The sequence below is a fragment of the Huiozyma naganishii genome, chromosome 4 (assembly GCF_000348985.1).
Source record: "Huiozyma naganishii CBS 8797 chromosome 4, complete genome".
Lineage (NCBI taxonomy): Eukaryota > Fungi > Ascomycota > Saccharomycetes > Saccharomycetales > Saccharomycetaceae > Huiozyma > Huiozyma naganishii.
In genome coordinates, this window is record NC_035925.1 from 349,866 (window position 1) to 368,886 (window position 19,021).

Consider the following 19,021-nt stretch of genomic DNA (forward strand, 5'->3'; position numbering starts at 1 on the left):
CAAGTGTTTGTGTAAACGGTCTTTTGTGTCTTTGTGAAGGAGGGCCCACTTCGTAACAAACACTTGAATTAAATTTTTTTTCTACAAAAAATTTTTTCTTCTTTCCTTTTTTTCCCCGTCTTCGAAAACTTTTGTTTTTTCGACGTTGTGATTCTTTTCTGTTTCGCGCACCCCTCGTTGCTTTCTCTCCTGATACCTAGTTCCTTACTTAATTTACTTGGGGTTTTTCCCTTTTACTGCGCCAAAGGGGGGGAACCGCCCCCTCCCCGGGGGTTATGCAAGAGAAAACGAAAAAACCTCACAGAGTGCGTCGCGTTAACCAATCGTGGGGGGGGGGGGGGTAGTTTGCTTCCGCGTATATAGCTTGACCTCTCTCTTTGTAGGTTCGTGATAGGGAGGATACCGCGGTATAGCAGTCGTTGTAAACAAGTAGATCTCCCTGCCAATAGCGTTTTATGTGGAATTAATTCTGCTTGGCATTCTTATTGTTTGGATTTCTAGTGGGCTGTGCAGTTCCAAGATTCTATTCCTGGACTCAAACTTCTCACTGTCCGCACCCATCTTGGTATTTACTGTGAGATTGTCACCCAACGTTCTTAATGTTCTCCAACTCAAAGATGCTTTTCTTTTAGACGGGCGAAAGTGCATCTTATTATCATGCAGCTAACTATATTGATACCCACAGGTCTCACACACACTTCAAGCAATCCATTACCAAATCTAAAACCAAAGTTTACGCTATATACCCTCCGCGCTCTGCATTCTGTTTACAAATCTACAATATTCCAAGTTAAATACTTTGGTCAGAACACCAACAAGACGTAACATACCAAACGGGCATAACCAAAACCGTGTGTTTTTCTACCTGCTCATGGCTCTACCAGCACAAGCAAGAAATTTCGGGGACAATAGAGAAAATTTTGAAATTTTGGACTTCTCAAAGAGCGGGTTCCCAACAATAAGGAAACAGCTCAAAGAGGGAAAAACCATGAATCTGTCTGGGAAAGTGTTCCCGGTTCGAAATTTGATCTGGTCCCAAGCAAGATTTCGCAAGTTGAAGCTGACAATGCGGGAAGAATGGAACAGCCAAAAAATTTTCTATAACTTAATGATGAATAACATTTGCGTGAACAATCTCTGACATAAATTCGATTTTCGAGTTATAGGATTATAAAACTTATGTTGCCTTCCTTCTGAAACGGTTATAGAAATTGCTATTTTTTTCTTATCTTCTTGTTTTGGTCTTGGGCCATTGCCGAACCCATGTCCTATACATCACTTGCCAACATAACGTAATACCTGTTGCTTAGCTCACCCCGACTTTGTATGAGTGAAGACCGGTTAGAGCCTGTTCGGGTAATAATCTGGGCGACTGAGAAGAAACGCCAGACAGACTGTCGGACCACCAGAAAGGTAAAAAAAGAAAGTAAAATGGACGACTACCTTGTTTCTATACTCTCTCTCTTGGATTTTACCGATTTTTTATACAAAATCAAGATTTCGGTGTTGGGTACTTTGAGTATCAAAGAACACCCGAACTTGTAATACTCCTCCCCCTTTCCGCTCTCCTTTCTTGTTCAACTTCCGGCCACTATTTCATTCGGAATTTGAGAAGTCGGTGATTGAGCTATTTCGCTTTTTTTCACTTTTTTTCACTTTTTTTTTCTTTTTTTCCTAGTGTCTTCATCGCAGGCAATTTATCTTAAGTAAGTTCGAGCTGATTCATACAATCCCTTCCTGTATCGGGTTTCGATATTTTCAGATAGGGTCAGCTATACACACTTGAACCTCCCCCACCTCCCGCAACCTCAATGGCTCTCCTAAGACCGTCTTCCAGTACCTGCTATAAGCTCCGGCTTCCCGAATTACCGGCAGGCGAACAGATACTAAAGTACAACGACGATTCTACCAGGGATGACAAGAAGAATAACATTCAGGATACAATCGCAAAGCGGAGACTGCTGTTGGAGTGCAGGACCGGGGCCGCGGTGGATTTGTCACGATCAGAGATATTTGTCCACGGCGGACTCATCATCCCGCTAAATTTGAACACTATCGATTCTGCCACAATCCAAAAGGAGATCATACTATACTTTGCAAAACAGAAGAACAGTGTCATTGCATTCAAAAACTTGTCCGATTGGATAAGTCGCGAGATATTCTTCTTGGATCTCATATCGAGGAAATGGAACAGATTGCCCACATCTTTCAAAAACCCAGACGTGCCGATGCGAGAGAGATTGTTCCACACAATATCTTATTCTCACTCAGCGATGTACGTCTTTGGAGGCCTTATTGTATCGACGAACGGCTATGAACTGATAGCCACGAACGAACTGTGGAAACTGGACCTGACAAATAGGGTTTGGTCCCTACTAAGTGAGGACCCTCAGATAACAAGGAGATTCAACCACACCACACAAGTGCTGAACACATATTCAGAGGCACATGATACCAAGCTACTTATTATCGGTGGGCTAAATAACATGGATCAGTCAATCGCACACATAGACGTATTCAATATCACCAAAGGTTACTGGGAAACCGCAAACTTGGATTCGAAAAATGGGGTTTTGACAAATGTCGGCGGTGAACCAGTTTGTCTGACTAATGATAAGAACGCACCCTTGCTAATCGAACACGCCGAATTGGAGGCCTCCACGTTGACTTTCTACCTTTCACAAAATAATAACATACCTGCAACGAAATATGACACGATACTTCGGAACGCTGCCGCTCAAACAAATAAACAACCAAATAAAGTGTTCCTCCCGAAAGAAGACGTGGAGAATGAAAAGGAAAATATAATGTCACCGGTTATTGCACTACCACTCTTACCGAAGTCCAAAGGTATGAGAATGATCTCGACACAAAGTAGCCAGTTTTTAAAGATCCCGCTAAATTTGAAATCGCCCTCTGCGGTATTCTTCAAGAAGGGGATAATTGTCGCGGGCTTCCATAAAGTAAATGACGCAAATGACCTCCATTGTTACATTTTTGACCTTTCTACAGCGGATTGGACTAAATTAAGCATAGATTGCCCCGATAGTGACCTAAACCGACATAGATTTTGGAAACTTTTTGGCTGGACTTCACATCATAGAGCCGTACTACTGGGTACAGAGCATGACGACTTACACTCTTCTACAGTACAAAAATTTGACTACTTACTTTCGTTCAGATTGGCCATCATGAATATCCTGAGTAAAACCTCCATGGAGGAGACAACGGCAAAACTGTCACATTTCAGGGGCTCGATTGGATCAGTAGCGTCTGCCCCAGTGGAGGAAGAGATCAAATCTCCATCGCAGTTCGAAAACTACATCAAATATATAACGTCACCATTGGAGATTGAGTCCACAAGTTCTGTTTTCCCACCTTACGCGATGGTCCTGGGGAAAGATGCCTTGGGAATTTTTGGAAAGTCCATTTCCGATTTTGAGCTAATCACATCTGAGGGAGATTCTGTTACAGTTCCCCTCTACCTTTTGAGAGAGAGATGGGGTAGATACTTCAATTTTCTGCTCGCCAATGGATACACAAGAGCCTGTAATGACTACGAGGACTATGGATTGGACTCTGGGTTGATCAATTTGTATCCAGACAATCCAAGGACTGCAACAGGAAATAGCACTCTTTCGAGAACGGATCCTATAGAGGAGGAGACCGATTTTGGCAAACTACACCTATCCAAAAACAGAACTTCCGCTAGAAGAGCGTCTAATTTAAGTGCTGCAGAAAGTCACGAATCATCTCCGTCGCCACCTGCGTACATCCTGTCACCACAGTTCGAACCTAGTAAGTCTTTTGATCTTTCGAAAGAATACATGGGTATACAGGGAACCCAACGAGATAACGACAGAGCTGTGTCTCCATCACAGCAACCTTCTACGAAAAAACATAATCCGCCAAATCCACCAGTTTTTAGAGTCCCATTTAAAGATAGCAACGATACCAACTCGTCTGAAATCGTCATAAATTCAACGGACGGACAGGAATGGAGTGAAGGAAGAAGGAGAGCGTCTGATGCCACTGAACACGGAAGTAATCGAGGCTCTGTATGTATTCGTCGCGCGTCCCACCCATTAGCGTCACCAACTTTGGCATTAAAACATACGGGAGGCCCCAAGCACATAGAACCGGCTAACGCACCGCATTTGGATAGGCGTGGAACGCCTTTAAGGGAGTTCACAAGCAGCAACAACTCAAGAAGAAGCTCCGCCGCTTCTCAAAATAGTGGCATTTCGTTTGTGAGTTCGTCTTCCGACAGGAGAGGCGTCAACCTCCATTGTAAGAGCAATCCTCACAGCCGTAGATCAAGCAGCTCAGCTCGCAGCTTGCATAATCCCTTTGAATTTAGTGTCCTTAACATTATGGTACCACCCCAATCCCATCCTCCGCAATCCTCTCTACCACCAACTCCTAATCACTCGATGTCAAACTTACAGCTACATAGGGGGTCGATTTCAGGTTCTAGAAAGGGTTCCATAGATCGATACTTGTCGGAAAAACGGTCATCTTTTTCAAGACGCAGATCTTCACAAGGCTTAAGAGCCACTCCGTTCAGCTCTAAATCTGGGTCCCGGTCTTCAAGCCTTCCGGAGGTTCTCTCCTATGATAAAGCGATCTCTGAACTATCGAATGGCCACTCGTCTCGCAAGTCTTCTCATTCCTCTCGTTCCGGTAGTGTCGGAAGCGCCACTCATGCACAATTAGAGCTAGAACCACTGCTAACCCCCAGGTCACTATATATGCCATGGCCAACTGCAACTGTGAAGGCCTTTGCGGAGTTCTTTTACACAGGCCAAGTGAATGGTAAATGGCTGTTGTCTCCTGTTGTATCAGATCTACTAATCATGGCTCAGCTGTATGAGATCCCCCTATTATACGACATGATTGCAGAAGTACTGTACTCTATAATAGGAAAAAAGGAAGAGTCCCTGAAAACCACCGTCTTTTCAATGGAAAACGGCTTTTGTGAAGCAGTGAACAAACATTTTGATTCAGACGAGGAACGGATTAGTCGTTTTCTAGAAGATAATGAAACGTTCAAAGAATTAACTGGCTTGAGAGAATCATTGAAGAACATCAACAATGGGTTTATGGATATCCATCTATTGAAAAAGTTTACTCGAAGTCAATCTTTAGATAGTACCAATGAGACGAGCAATGATGATTCCGAATCGACTGCAAGTAGATGTTTTCAGCGTGGACATCAGGATAGCATGAACTCGACAACAAGCACCAGAGCTCTACCAAATGTTCTGTACGCTGGTGGTCCAAGAAACAGTCACAACTCCGTTGGCTCCATTTTGTATCCTGCACAATCTTATATCCACTCAGAAATAGCAACAACCAGTATAAGACACAAATCGATAGCTGGTGGCATTACCGCCAGAAGAAAAAGATCAAATCTCAACAAGGAGATCGGAAATATTATTAATGACGAGAATAATGTCTCGTCAGAATTAGATATTATATCTTCTCCCTCCAAAATGAACCAGATCGAATATAATGAGCGCAATATCTCGGAAATTGAAGAGCAATTGGAACTGTTCAAGTTACAAAATCTTTCTGGAGTAGAGCCGAAAAAGAAGAGTGAACTTGAAAAACTAGAAAGAACTAGTAAGCTGAAAAGATACGGGGTTGACAAACCTGTTTTTAAGAAGGTTTATACAAACAGCTCTCTCTCGGAAAAAGATATTGGAGGCTCAACTTCGTCTTCCTCTCAGTCAGACTCTGATGAACAAGAATGTAATCTTGGAGCGTTATCCGTTAAAAAAATGAGAAAGGAGATGGAAAAAGATGAAGCTCTAGATGAATCAATAGATCCATTGTTGAAAGTTGACTCAGAAAACATACCTGCTAGTCCAAACGTCAGTGAAATAAGCAACATTAATCTTCATAAACCAAGTCCTATTCGTACCACTGTTACGGGACCCAACGCCTCTGAGATGCCGAACAGACTAGACAGTTTTATGGAGGGCAGCAACACACCGATTACCGGTACTGTATCTGGTAAGCCAACAATTGAAAGTATGGTGTCTCCAACCGCTACACCACCAATCGATTATATCGTGAAACTAATCTATAGAACATCTGTCCTTGTTAATGACAGCAGACTGATGTTGCGGTGCATGGACTGTATTGAGTTTTCTAAGTTACTTAAGAAACTGAAGAAGAATATGGTACAGAATATTAAAACCCTTGATCTCTCGGAGGAGGAGGAGTCCTCTCCTACTTCAATGAAATCTCCGTTGCCAGTATCGCATACCCCGAGATCCTCAACCTCTTTACTGCCCACTTTGTCAATGTCACCAGCATCTGTACCGCATGGTATATCGATGCCCCCCATGCAAACGTCAATTGGCAGTTCGCACAGTGTAAGGCCTGCCACGTTGCGCACAAGAGTATCAGAGACAAATGTTACTGCCTCTTCAACCCTAGGGACTCTCAAGAGTAAGTTGGTGCCCTCGATACCTCAACCGAATGTTCAAATCGCATATTCCCAACCCATAACGCCAAATACGCCTATGCCATCAAATAGTATAATTCACCAACAAATCTCTCCAAGAACCTCAGTATCCCCTAATACTATGTGTAGACCATTTCAAGAGATGAGCCTAAGCTCCGACACATCAGCATTATCTGCTGGCGGTTCTGCCCCGAATGATTCATTGGATACAATTACAAACGACAACACAAATATGGCGCAACAAAAATTACCATCCCATACATCTGTATTTTCTTCCAATATGACTGTTTCTCCCAAAATGAAAGGCCAAACCGGGTCTCCTCTTTCCAGCATCAACACTTCGAGCGTGACTAATGGTACCACGTCAGGTACGTTTTCGTTTTTCAATAAAAAGAAGTGAACATTATTGGAATAAATAAGCCTCATCATCCCTTTCACTTACGAGACTGCTTTTTACATATTTACATAACTTTAGAAATAGAGAATTTGTATATGTGTTGCTGACAGATCAGAGCATCGAAGCATTGTGGGAAAAGGTAAAATTTGTAGTCCCTTCTTTGCCGGACATATTTTGCACGGATGGATCAAGTTCTGTTAAGATATAATAATATAGTTGTGTTTTAACTTTAAAAATTATACATATAATTTTATTGATGATATTTATACTGTAACTGAGAAGCAAACCTTTATACTTTTCAGAGTTGCATATTCAGAGTACCAACTTATAAAGCTTTCTTGGCAGCGTCAGCTGGAGAGACCTTGTTGTCTCTGTTGAATCTTGGTCTTTGAGGTGGAGTTCTGATTCTTCTGTCGCTTCTGGATCTGACTCTGACAATTCTAGCGTGAATAGCACAGGAAACACAGTAGTGCAACTTGTTGTAGGTCTTTGGCAAAGCGTATTCAGCGTAGACAGAGGCTTCTGAAAGATCTCTGATGGCAGCAGATTCAACAATGTTTCTGATAGCCATTCTCTTGATAGCCTTGTCCTTTGGAATGGACTTGGAACAGTTGACACATCTAACTGGCTTGACGTGACCTCTACCCTTCTTGTTTCTACCGTTGGACGCTCTCTTCTTTGGCATGTTGAACTGAAAAAAAATTAGTTGTGGTGATATAGTCAATGGAATGATGACATAGCACAAAGAATCGTATTGTTAGTAAAGGTTATTCACATTTGCGTCTGCTAGCAATGCTTATGAAATTATACTTCAAGTCATCCAATATAGCCTAAGAAAGAGGAATAGACAATGGATAGCTTGACCACTGAACGATATTCATTGTTCCTAACTCCAGTTTGAGTCCCTCTATCTTCTTTCACTTGGTTGAAACTTTAAAGTAAAACTTTTATTCGTGAAGTTCACATACTTGTTATTTACTGCTGTGGTTTCCTTTGGACTATAACACTGACAAGACTTAAGCGAAGGGAAAGAGTTGAATTTCAAATTATCGAAGAAAGATAGTTTTAATGGAAATTGAAAAATCGGCAAGCTTGAGTGGTGGCCGGTAAGAGCTGAGTCTACCTGATGCGGTGTGGGCACTCCCTCCCGCCAGTCAAACAAACCAGGGGTGGCGGGCTCTCCCCCTGCTACGACGGCAGTAGGCGGATCCCCGTCTTACGCTTCCGCCTGGAGACAGATGAGTGCTGGGGAGAACCAACAAAAAAATCATGGAGAGCAACAGATTACTTGTTTGGGATATTTTAGAAAAAAATCCTATAAAAGTCCAATTTATTTTTAAAAAAGTTTTAAAAAGGGTGTACGGATGTTATCAACACAGTCACCATTACTCGAATCTGTGCTTATAATTAAAGAGGACCAGTAACCATCCTGTATGACGGCACAGAAAGCCAAATGAGGGGGGTAGAAGTCAAAGTTATTATCGTGATTTGCCCCACTTTCAGCGTTTTCGAGGGTGAATTCACTGTGGAGTAAAGCAACTACTCTTTGTCGTGATATGCATCAGCTCTGTAGGAGTTGGAGGTGTAAGATTACGTTATATTAGAATTGCGTGCTGCAAACTGCAGCAGCAATGACTACGTTCAGAATATTCTTTGAACACATATAGAGAGGTATGTTCACTATACTGGTGTATATTTGATAGTGCAGTTTTAGCCGTGGAAGTAAAGGAAAAATGCATCCTTCCTCGAAGCGGCTTATTTCCTTTTTTTTCCACTCATAAGCTCAACCCGGGTTTTCCAATGACGCTAAAAGTCAAATGAGGTATCCGAAGTAAATGAGGGGTGGGGTCGTGCGTCAAACCTTCATGTATTGAGGGGTGATTGTAAATACTAAGAGAAAAACGGTTTGTAATGAAAAGGGGAAACGCTCCGCGGTCCTTTAGGGCCCATCCATTGGTAGCCCGAGTAACTCTGCAACGGCGGAACCTAGACATAATCCCATGGGAATAGGCTCGTGCGCGGCCAAGTTCCTCCGAGCGGCGCTGCTACTTCGCCGTATTCCAAAGAGAGAGAGCGGTTTACACTTCAGGGTTACGACCGCGCCACTTTCGTCGGTTTCCCAATTAGGCAGCCGTTTGAAGAACGTGAGTGAAATTATCTCAGCCAAATTAAAATTCTTTGTCTCGTCTCTTATATGCTTCCCTTATATCACCGTTGAAGGTCTCGGGATGCAGAGAGACGAGCCTAGAGCTTACGGACGACCCCCCTTACCTCCCTTCGGTACGTATACTTAACGGTTATTGTGTGCATTTTTTTCCCGCTTACCAAATCGGAATAATGTATAGACGTAATGTTGCTTTTACCGCAGTTTGCTTGTTATATAATACTGAACATTACGGCTGCCGAATGCTAGTATGATATCGCCTGGTGTATATATATATATATATCGCTCGAGACTGATGCCACTAACTTTAAAGAACTTGGCCCAATTGGTTAGGGAGGGAAAACAGTTTTCTAGATCGTTAATTCCTACCTGATTTTATATCCTTGACACAGCCTCTCTTGCAGAAGCAACGATCGAGATAATCCCACGAAAAAACTGTGATTTACAAACCTTGCAACGGGTGTTTGTTTCGGATCATATAAGTACAACCTACATCAGATACAAATGACTCTTTCATTTTACCCCACAATACAGAGGTACAGTTCCAACATTACGTTGGAGTTGGACTTTAACAGGTCAAACAGCAACACGGGAACCACATATACCAATTCTGTGGTCTATGGAAATAACCTGATGCAGAACGGTACAAATAACCTTAGTACGGTTGATTACAACCTGCAATTAAAATCCATCGACCAGCAGCCCATGCAGATAAACAATAATCTCACTGGGAATACATTAACTGATGATATTGACATGGATATAGAAAAACAAACGTTACTTAAAACGGGCAATAATAATGAAGACGTAATGCGATTGGATTACGTTAGTTTGAAGAGAAGGTTATCCATCTCCGATTACAACGTCGATAAACGCAAGTATTTTGAACTCGAGGATTTTGACCTGGATTCGAATGACAGTGTACTCGATCAAGCTTACGAAGAAAACTTCATGCCAGATACAGAATTTGATGGAATTCTAACTTATACATCAGATTACGAAATGGATATAGTAGATGACAATCAAGACGATGACCCAGTGATAAACCAAGGTATCATAAGAGACCCTGCGGATATTGAATTACCTTTACTGTCCAATAACGGGAGTTATCAGAAACGGAAAACAAAAAACTCCTGGAAGTTCAATCTTTTCAAATCGACCCCCAAAACATATAACGTGAATGATATTGGCAGGAAGGACGCAAGCAAAAAGAGGTCCTGGAAAGACAGCATATGGGACAAATTCAATAATAAATGCAAAGTTGACAACATCATGGATTTGGACGGTGAAACAGATTCTGAGAGTGTGGACCTTGTTGTCTACGAAACTGAATTGGGTAATAATAAACTTCTTGTCAATCCTTCAAAGATTTTTCAATCCCCTTACTCAATCATGACAGAGGAAGAAACACCATTGCCGATTGGTATGGATTTGAAAAACGAGTTTCAGAGTACCCCAATAAACAATTTAATACCGGCTTCCACAAACGGCCTGGCACCAAAGATCCGCGGCAGAAAACCCACTTTAATACCGGACAATACGAAACATTACTCCTGCGAATATTGTGAAAGGAGATTCAAGCGACAAGAACACTTGAAAAGACACATTCGATCACTACACTTAGGTGCAAAGCCGTACACATGTCACATCTGTGCCAGAAAGTTTAGCAGATCAGATAATCTAAATCAGCACACGAAAACGCACGAACTGTAAAACACGCACCCTTTTATAATACGCATTTAATTTAACGACCTTCTAGATACATCTTTAAGCTGTACTTGAATGGGTAGTTTTAACGACAAAACTGCAGAAGGATATGCAGTATATCTAAATAAACTATTCAAGCAGTTCAGCTTTAGTTTAGATCCATTCTCAATATGTAGAGTAGTTTGCAATTTACGATTTAACTGTGGTTCAAGTTCCTCTGTAAATTAGATCGAAAATTACAAGGGAGCAAAAGAATGACTATGCTTTTAATCCTGTTAAAAGATGTTTTGCAATTGTGCAAAAATCATCGAATAAACATGAGAACTCTCATTTGATTCTGTCAAATTTGTAATCTTTCCAAAAAAATATTCGGCTTAGCAGACCCTAAGCGTGTATTCAATTTTGTTTCAAAAACTCGTACAAGAGAAACCACTACATTTGGAACACTCCCATATCTTGCACCAATTCTGGTTTTCGCATTATTTACTTACCTGACTCGGAGGGGGCAATTCCGTAATATCATTTGTGATAATCATCTTCTAAAAAGCCCAGAAGTTGAAAAATAGTAACACGGTATCAACTGCCACGTCACAGTCAAGAATAACTGAAGCCGTACCTCCGTTGTTCCCTTATATGGTGCAATACTAAACAGGGACCTTTAAAGTGTCAAACCAAGTCTGAAATCGAAGAAAATAAAAATTTGACGAATATTTCCATAGGACTAATATGAAAGAAGACATATTTAGTTTCAGAGTTAGTTAGTATATACCGAGGGGAGACCAACATCTAGACATGTATACTAGCAAGTATCAAATCCAACTAGCAAATTTGCTACATGACAGTAGGAACAATAATTGGTGCTCAGATTGCCACAACTACAATCCACAATGGTGCTCCACTACTTATAATGTGTTCATCTGCACGAGATGCGCAACCATTCACCGAAAGGTACTGAACAGGGAGCCTTATTCGTCCAATATAAAGTCCATCACCCTTGATAGATGGACCAATGAAGAACTGCATCAGTTTATCAATGGTAATACCCAGAACATACCCTTGACAATTAATAAAATCATGTCAACATCATCGGATGATCCATATGACTTGGAGCAACTTGTGAAACGTAAATACATGGATCCGATGGTTAGAGAAAATGACTCGTCTGGCGAACGGATGTATTCCAGTACCATCTACCCGGTATTAACTGGAAGAATGGCTAAAGATTACGAGTTGAGCAAATTCTCTTCGCATATAAAACAGATCCAGAATAAATCATCTACATTCTATTCGGTTGATAATATAGTTGAAGCTTTGTCTTTGACACATGGTAACATATTTGAAGCAATGAAGATATTGAGATATAATAAAGACAGAGATCATCGCAGTGACCAACCGCATAACCATGATAACGACCTTCCCCCTCCCAAACTCCCAAAAAGACCGGACAATAGTTTGAGACCTGCGGTATTTGATGGTTTCAGCGGTGGTAACACTACCGGAAATGCTTCTTTACCTCCACAACCTAAGCCTGCCATTTTTGATGGTCTAAATTTGGCACCTACAGCAATGGAATACAATAATACCGGTTATACTAATCCAACGCAGGGATTGAGCCAAAATAATACTTTTGGTAACAACACTACCAGTAATATTTACGGATTTCAAAAGCCAACTCAGCAATCAGCACAGCAAACTATACCGATACAACAATTCATGTCTGCACAACCAACACATTCAGATCCTCTAGTTTCCCTCCATCAGCAGCAGCAGCCGTTGGCCCAAGAGGTGCCATTCCAGCAGCAGCAGTTTGTTCAACAAGCACCTATTCAACAGCAACAAGCGCAGTTTATGTTGCAACAGTCTCAACTTTCGGGGCAGAGTGCGTTGGCTTCGCAGCAGCCAATGTTCATACCAAACACTCCCAATTCGATCCATGGACAGCCTACTTTTCCAAATGCGCAACCCCAACAACCCTTTTATCAGGCACCATTTTGAGTGCTATACTTATGTATTGGTTACATATATATCTAAATACGATAATTTTACAACTATTCATGAAGCAAACGGAACCTTAACAATGTGTCCATTAACTTAGCTTTGAATCGGGTATACAAAACAGTGACAATTGTATGGCTGTTATACTTTTGAATATTCCAGTGATACAATACTGCTTCTTCTATCAGGGGTTGCTACAAATTCAAAGGGCAATGAAGCTGAAGATGATAAGGAATGATTTAGTGAGCTACCATCGGCATCAACATCATTATCTTCATCACATGAAGAAGAAGAGGAATATGAAGATGACGAAGAATAGTCTGATGAATCTGAGCCTTGTAATGCACTTATGAAATTGCCACGCCGTATTCCAGTTCGCGGAATTTCTGGTCTTGTTGGAACATCTTTATTGGACTGTGCGTTGTGCGCGGAGCGTTTGCCTGATCTCTCAGAGCGTTGGGTATAAGAAGGAGATACCTTGTTTGATAATCGTGGCGTGGAACTTTGGGGAATTGGAGTACCCATATGTGATGACGTGGAATTATAAAATTGCATTCCATGCGATGATGCGTTGGAAGATTGGTTGAGTCTGAAATTGGAAGATATCGAACGATTAGTTCGGTTCATGTGTGATGATGAATGGGAAGGCCGTTCGCTTCTGTTCAAGGCATAATTGTCAATATAGAAAGAGTCGAGCGATGCAAAGGAAGAGTTGATTGGCAAACTTACCATGTTACAAGTATCAGTTGGAGCAGAGTGATACTGATCGACGATTTCGTTGTCTGAATTTGGATACTTCACTGACTGCCGGAGAGGGGATTTTGCACCCGTTTCGTCTTCAAGAGTACTCCGGTTTCGGCGCTGGCGTTCCAAGTATGATAATGTTGTGGATGACACAGGACAACAGTCAGTGGAATCCATAAGTATATGATTAGGTTGGGATTGTATACTGCTCATCACAGAACCCTCACTTAGTAAAATACTAAGATCCCTGTCCCCCTCCTCTGCTATTTTTTTAAAGGGGGTTATCCTTGGATTTTTCTTATTCAAAGAGCTAGTAGACGAGGTGATGTTATCGTAGAGTTGTAAAGGATTTTTGTTCAGTAATGATTCTTTGATTTTTTTACCAATACCGGATACCGCATTCTTAAGATCATGAACAGTCACTGAAATGGGTTCTTCTAGATCCTCTTGATTTTTTTCAAAAGATTCCTTCTCAAGTTTTTTATGCATAAGCATGGCTTTGTCCTTTTCGGGAACATGGTCGAAATCCCAGCAAATGAAGGGATGGTGCTTGACATCTACAATACGAATTCTTTTCGATGGGTTTTTCTCCAGCAGATTAGACAGTAAATCCATAGCCATATCGTATTCCTGTTTACATGATATTTTCGAAACACCGTTGCACTGCATTTCCTCGTAGGATGGATATACGACAGCATCGTTTGTAATCTTTTCGAATAGTTCCAATTCGAAGTTCGACCTGAAGGGTAGCATACCGAAAAACAGACAGTAAACTGTAACTCCCAGTGCCCAGATATCAATCATCAAGGAGATACACGAACCCTTGAACAGTTCACTTTTATTGAAATTGTATTTTTTAAACACGTCCTCTCCTAAACAGATTTCCGGTGCAAAAAAGGCCGGTGTCCCTGCAGTTTTGGCAAGCTCGACTTCATCCAACGTGTCAGATCCCTCGCTATTATCTGATTCTGGTAAATAAGTACTGTTTGACGAAATGCTGCTACTTCTCCTCATTATGCTAGTTGAAACCAAAGAAACACCAAAATCAGAGATTTTAACAGTACCATCCTCTGAGATCAAAAGATTGGCCGGTTTTATATCCCTGTGTATAATGCCTTGATAATGCAAATATTCTAGTCCGAGAACAACGCCTCGAATAATTTTACGGATATGTTGAAAGTCTAGTATAGGAGGGCCCTTTGCGTCCATCTCCATGCACTTTGAATCGTTGTACCATTTTATTTCACCTCTCAAACAGTATTCTAAGACCAGATAAATTTTTCTTGATTTTAAATCGTCCAAAACTTCAATGAGTCTTACTACGTGTTTATGATTCAGCTTCTTCATGATTGCAATCTCCTTCTTAATCTTGTCGTTTTCTATTATTTTCTTAAAGAAGTTAGGAAATTTCCTTTTCTCGTGCCTGTCCACTATCTTCACAGCCACAAACTCTTCTGTATTTATATCCTTCGCCAATTTAACTTTCCCGTGTTGCCCATGACCCAATTCCCTAATTATCTCATAGGTATTCAAGACTTTCCGTTTCGAGACAGGATCGTATGTCAAAGAGATCCTATTGGTTTCTTTAACTCTGGAACCATTCTTATCGGCATGACCAATAATCAGCTCTTGATGCAACGGGTGATTCAATTGGGTTTTCCTCTGTCTGTCCAATATCACATTCAACGAGTCTGCCGACGATGACTTCGTCTTGTCTAAGAGGTGCATATCATAGTGCGCTGTATTAACCGACCCACCTTCAGCAGAAGCTCGTCGAGGCAAACATTCGTGTATCATGGCATGAACATTATGTTCAGAGTTTGGAGGATCCACATCAGTAGGCATGTTTCGATACTGTCGACTCTTCCGTTGGTATAATGCTGTTCTATCTCTATAGTGCTTTTCATCGGGCGGCCCATCTATGGGAAGGCTTAGAATACGCTGCAAAGCAATGGGCACATCTATCTCTTCATGTCCGTTATCCTCGCTTTGATTGTCGTTACTGCCCATTATCTTGGTCCGATGTGAGTAATTCCTACTTCAGTGTTTTTACGCTACGTGACGTTACCAATAACCTGCAAACCATCAACTTAAATAAGGAGACCTTCTTACAGGAAAGCGTCGGTAAAAAAAAGGTATAATATGCTTGGTAAAATTGTATGTAGCGTCAATCGCTTGACTAGACGTAGAAAACTGTACAGGAATGCTTCACAAACCTGCTCCGAAGGGTGTTGTGCATCGATAATTGGCAAAATTGGATAATTTTACCTTTTTTGTTTCGCACTTTTTTGGCCGTGTTTTCGTCAAATTCAGACATATTTCGTAAGAAGTGATGATGACTCTGAGTACATTGGGTGTCACACACCCGCGGGGAGCGCGAAAGGTATCCAGATCAATTCAGTAAACTACCCGGTGGATCATTCCCCGTGAGACAGTAATGTTATTTCAAAACATTTTTCGGTACTTCTGGGAAACTAAATTGTGACTGCATTTGCTCTGGATCTGTGTTCGAGTAGTTTTCCTCTTCCCTTCTTTTCCTCTCTTGGGCACGCTGCTTTTCCCTTCTGTTTTCCAATCTTAGAGCGAACATTTTATCCGATAGTTTGAATGATTTGTTGGATTTTTGTAACGTTAACATTTTTTCTAGTGCTGCATCGTATTGTCCTTGTAAATCATTAATTTGGGATTGAATGTCGGGTGATTTTGCAGGATTTGTTGGGTTGGATCCCTTGTCATCCCGGGTATTCGTCGGTAGTTCTGAGTTTAAGATCTCGGACTCCTTTGGTTTGGCTTTATCGTTCTCTTGCTTTTTCGTGAAAAGTCTATTAACCCATGTATCCCATGAGCTACTATCCGTGCTATTGTTATTCTTCAGTTTAGTCAATGCTTCCCGATTATTCTTACAATTCTCCACTGCATCGTGATATTCTTGGCTATATGATGGCGTGACAAATTGCGGATTGTTTTGGAGGTGCAATTCGCAAGTGTAGATCCAGTCCTGTCCAGATTGATTGAAAAGTACCGTTGTAGTCGGTTTTTGACAAATCATGCACAGTTGCGAGTCCTTTGTTGCCACTCTTCTTTTTATATACTCGTTATTCATTTGCTCCTCTTCCTCACGAGCTATTGATTAGTCCAATCCTCCCCTTTATCATTTGACTCAGCAGAGCGTCATCAGCCTAAATCAATCTCATACATTAAGTCTGAATAAAAAAATTCATTCTGAAAATGAAGAACAATACAAAGTTCGGTCTTATGTAAAAGAATACAGTTTCTTATATGTTAATGAGCGCGTAAACTAGTATGTACAAAATGATACATCTTTTCAAAGTCTCCTCTTTGCTCTGTCCCATGCATTTTTTGATTTCTTGTTACCACGTCTCGACGTACTATCCTCCAATTTTCTTTTGGAGTTGTTGAATATACCAAAGTCTTCACCTCCAAGAACGTTAACCTTAGCCATCCGCTCTCTTTGCTTCATTTTACGTTTTTCGACCTTGCTCTTCCCCATGTTAGGGTTCACTCTCGTGAAATTCTCCTCCTCGTAGTTGGTAACAGCAAGTTCCTTCTCAGTAGCTCTTGAAGATTTGATACCGCCCCTCCCGTGATTGACAATATTAGTACCAATAGACGCCTCCCAATCTGGCTGGTCCGATTGGTCCTTCAAATACTCTTCCATTGCCTGCATTCGAGATTTACCACTACGGTCTTGATGTTCTTTGGCGCTGAATTTGTCTTCGAAATGTCTCGACGTCAACGATGGTGGTAGCATGGCACTTATCTTCGGTGGTCTATAAATGCCGTCTGCATTCTCCTCAGCATCAGCACCCTTGTTCTGCTCCTGGTCCGCAGAAGTGCTGACTACAGCACTCGGCTTCGCTTTACTTCTTACCACGTTCGGTCTGTATGATGCTTCCTCCTCGCTGTCGCTGCTGTCACTGGAACCTTCGCTGTCACTGCCACGCTGGGTACGGGCACTTAAAGATTTGTCCTTTGCTCTTCTTTCAGCCTCTAAATACTCCTTCTCGGTCCTCCTGTACGCCTTCACCAAATTATCCAATTGGTAGCTCAGTTTCTTCTCTAATGGTTTAACACCACGCTCCAGCACCACACGGTCCCTGATGGCCATCTCACGCCCCAATTGCATACTTGGATCCTTACATTCCACGTCCACTTTCCCCTGCAGCACTAATAGCAGCGAGTTGACATAGGACAGCATAGACCCGTTCTTCAAAGTCAGCAACGAAACCTTCTCCAGCTTGTCTCCATCACGAACACCCAGGGTCTTGGCAATTGGGTCCTTTGAATAATCGGTCGAATAAAACTCCTTCAACTGCGTGAGCGACCTCGAAGTCGCCTCCAAAGAGTCATTAATAGCCTCCAACGCACTGTCCAATTGGTTCATATTCTCCCCTGCTAACGAAGTTTCGATATGCAAAGTCTAACGGCCATTCAGAAACACTCCTCCATCAATAACAACCAAACTTAAACAGCATTGCGACTGCTCATCGCTAAATTCAAATCATCTGAAATTTTCTTCAAAAGAAAAAAAATTTTCAGTCACTGCAGACGGCTCATTGGGAAAAAAAATTATCAAGTTCATCATAAAAAGAGGTCTCAAGCGATGAGACAGTACTTTACCGTCGACTGTTCTGTACTTTGGTAGCAGAACACAGCAGGATACCACCAAAAGAATGCCTCAAAACGAGTACATTGAGCAGCACATCAAGCAGCACGGTCGTCGGTTGGATCATGACGAGAGGATCCGTAAGCGGGAGGCCAGAGAGGTGCACAAGAGGTCTTCGAAGGCGCAGAGTCTGACCGGTTGGAAGGGTAAGCAATTCGCCAAGAAGAGATATGCTGAGAAGGTGGCGATGAAGAAGAAAATTAGGGCCCATGAACAGAGCAAAGTTAAAGGTGCTTCGAAACCTATGGACGAAAATGGGGAGGCTCTGCCTACATATTTGTTGGACAGAGAGCAGACGAATACAGCAAAGGCGATTTCGTCCTCTATCAAGCAGAAACGGTTGGAAAAAGCTGACAAATTTTCCGTCCCATTGCCTAAAGTGAGAGGTATTAGTGAGGAGGAGATGTTCAGAGTTGTTAAAACGGGTAAGTCGAAAACAAAGTCTTGGAAGAGAATGATCACTAAGCACACTTTTGTAGGTGAGGGGTTCACCAGAAGGCCCGTCAAGATGGAGAGAGTTATCAGACCAAGTGCGCTGAGACAGAAGAAGGCTAATGTGACCCACCCAGAACTTGGGGTCACCGTATTTTTGCCTATTCTCAGTGTTAAGAAAAACCCTCAATCTCCAATGTACACTCAATTGGGTGTTTTGACAAAGGGTACTATTATTGAAGTCAACGTTTCTGAACTGGGGATGGTTACTGCTGGTGGTAAGGTTGTTTGGGGTAAGTACGCACAAATCACCAATGAACCGGACAGAGACGGTTGTGTCAACGCCGTTCTATTGGTTTAAATGCATTCCTGGTATATTCCAACACACAAACACAATTATATGTACATTATTCACATTGC

At 41.8% G+C, this 19,021-nt stretch overlaps 8 protein-coding genes across 8 annotated transcripts; 4 read left to right on the forward strand and 4 right to left on the reverse strand.

The window, feature by feature from the left end:
* Window positions 1–1,811: 1,811 nt before the first annotated feature.
* PMD1 (Pmd1p) lies at window positions 1,812–6,875 on the forward strand (the record flags this gene model as incomplete). Its single annotated transcript, XM_022607629.1, has 1 exon — window positions 1,812–6,875. The coding sequence occupies one exon, from the start codon at window positions 1,812–1,814 to the stop codon at window positions 6,873–6,875; it is 5,064 nt and encodes a 1,687-aa protein (XP_022464206.1).
* Window positions 6,876–7,197: 322 nt separating this feature from the next.
* Window positions 7,198–7,557, reverse strand: RPS26B (40S ribosomal protein eS26; the record flags this gene model as incomplete). Its single annotated transcript, XM_022607631.1, has 1 exon — window positions 7,198–7,557. The coding sequence occupies one exon, from the start codon at window positions 7,555–7,557 to the stop codon at window positions 7,198–7,200; it is 360 nt and encodes a 119-aa protein (XP_022464207.1).
* A 1,983-nt stretch (window positions 7,558–9,540) lies between these two features.
* Window positions 9,541–10,749, forward strand: COM2 (Com2p; the record flags this gene model as incomplete). Its single annotated transcript, XM_022607632.1, has 1 exon — window positions 9,541–10,749. The coding sequence occupies one exon, from the start codon at window positions 9,541–9,543 to the stop codon at window positions 10,747–10,749; it is 1,209 nt and encodes a 402-aa protein (XP_022464208.1).
* Window positions 10,750–11,535: 786 nt separating this feature from the next.
* On the forward strand, window positions 11,536–12,738 carry KNAG0D02130 (uncharacterized protein; the record flags this gene model as incomplete). The annotated part of the gene is made up of 1 exon (XM_022607633.1): window positions 11,536–12,738. One exon carries the CDS (start codon window positions 11,536–11,538, stop codon window positions 12,736–12,738), a length of 1,203 nt encoding a protein of 400 aa, XP_022464209.1.
* A 141-nt stretch (window positions 12,739–12,879) lies between these two features.
* Window positions 12,880–15,492, reverse strand: SAK1 (serine/threonine protein kinase SAK1; the record flags this gene model as incomplete). The annotated part of the gene is made up of 1 exon (XM_022607634.1): window positions 12,880–15,492. One exon carries the CDS (start codon window positions 15,490–15,492, stop codon window positions 12,880–12,882), a length of 2,613 nt encoding a protein of 870 aa, XP_022464210.1.
* Window positions 15,493–15,922: 430 nt separating this feature from the next.
* VFA1 (Vfa1p) lies at window positions 15,923–16,585 on the reverse strand (the record flags this gene model as incomplete). Its single annotated transcript, XM_022607635.1, has 1 exon — window positions 15,923–16,585. The coding sequence occupies one exon, from the start codon at window positions 16,583–16,585 to the stop codon at window positions 15,923–15,925; it is 663 nt and encodes a 220-aa protein (XP_022464211.1).
* Window positions 16,586–16,807: 222 nt separating this feature from the next.
* On the reverse strand, window positions 16,808–17,887 carry LCP5 (small subunit rRNA maturation protein LCP5; the record flags this gene model as incomplete). Its single annotated transcript, XM_022607636.1, has 1 exon — window positions 16,808–17,887. One exon carries the CDS (start codon window positions 17,885–17,887, stop codon window positions 16,808–16,810), a length of 1,080 nt encoding a protein of 359 aa, XP_022464212.1.
* Window positions 17,888–18,176: 289 nt separating this feature from the next.
* Window positions 18,177–18,962, forward strand: NSA2 (rRNA-processing protein NSA2; the record flags this gene model as incomplete). Its single annotated transcript, XM_022607637.1, has 1 exon — window positions 18,177–18,962. One exon carries the CDS (start codon window positions 18,177–18,179, stop codon window positions 18,960–18,962), a length of 786 nt encoding a protein of 261 aa, XP_022464213.1.
* Between the last annotated feature and the right edge of the window lie 59 nt (window positions 18,963–19,021).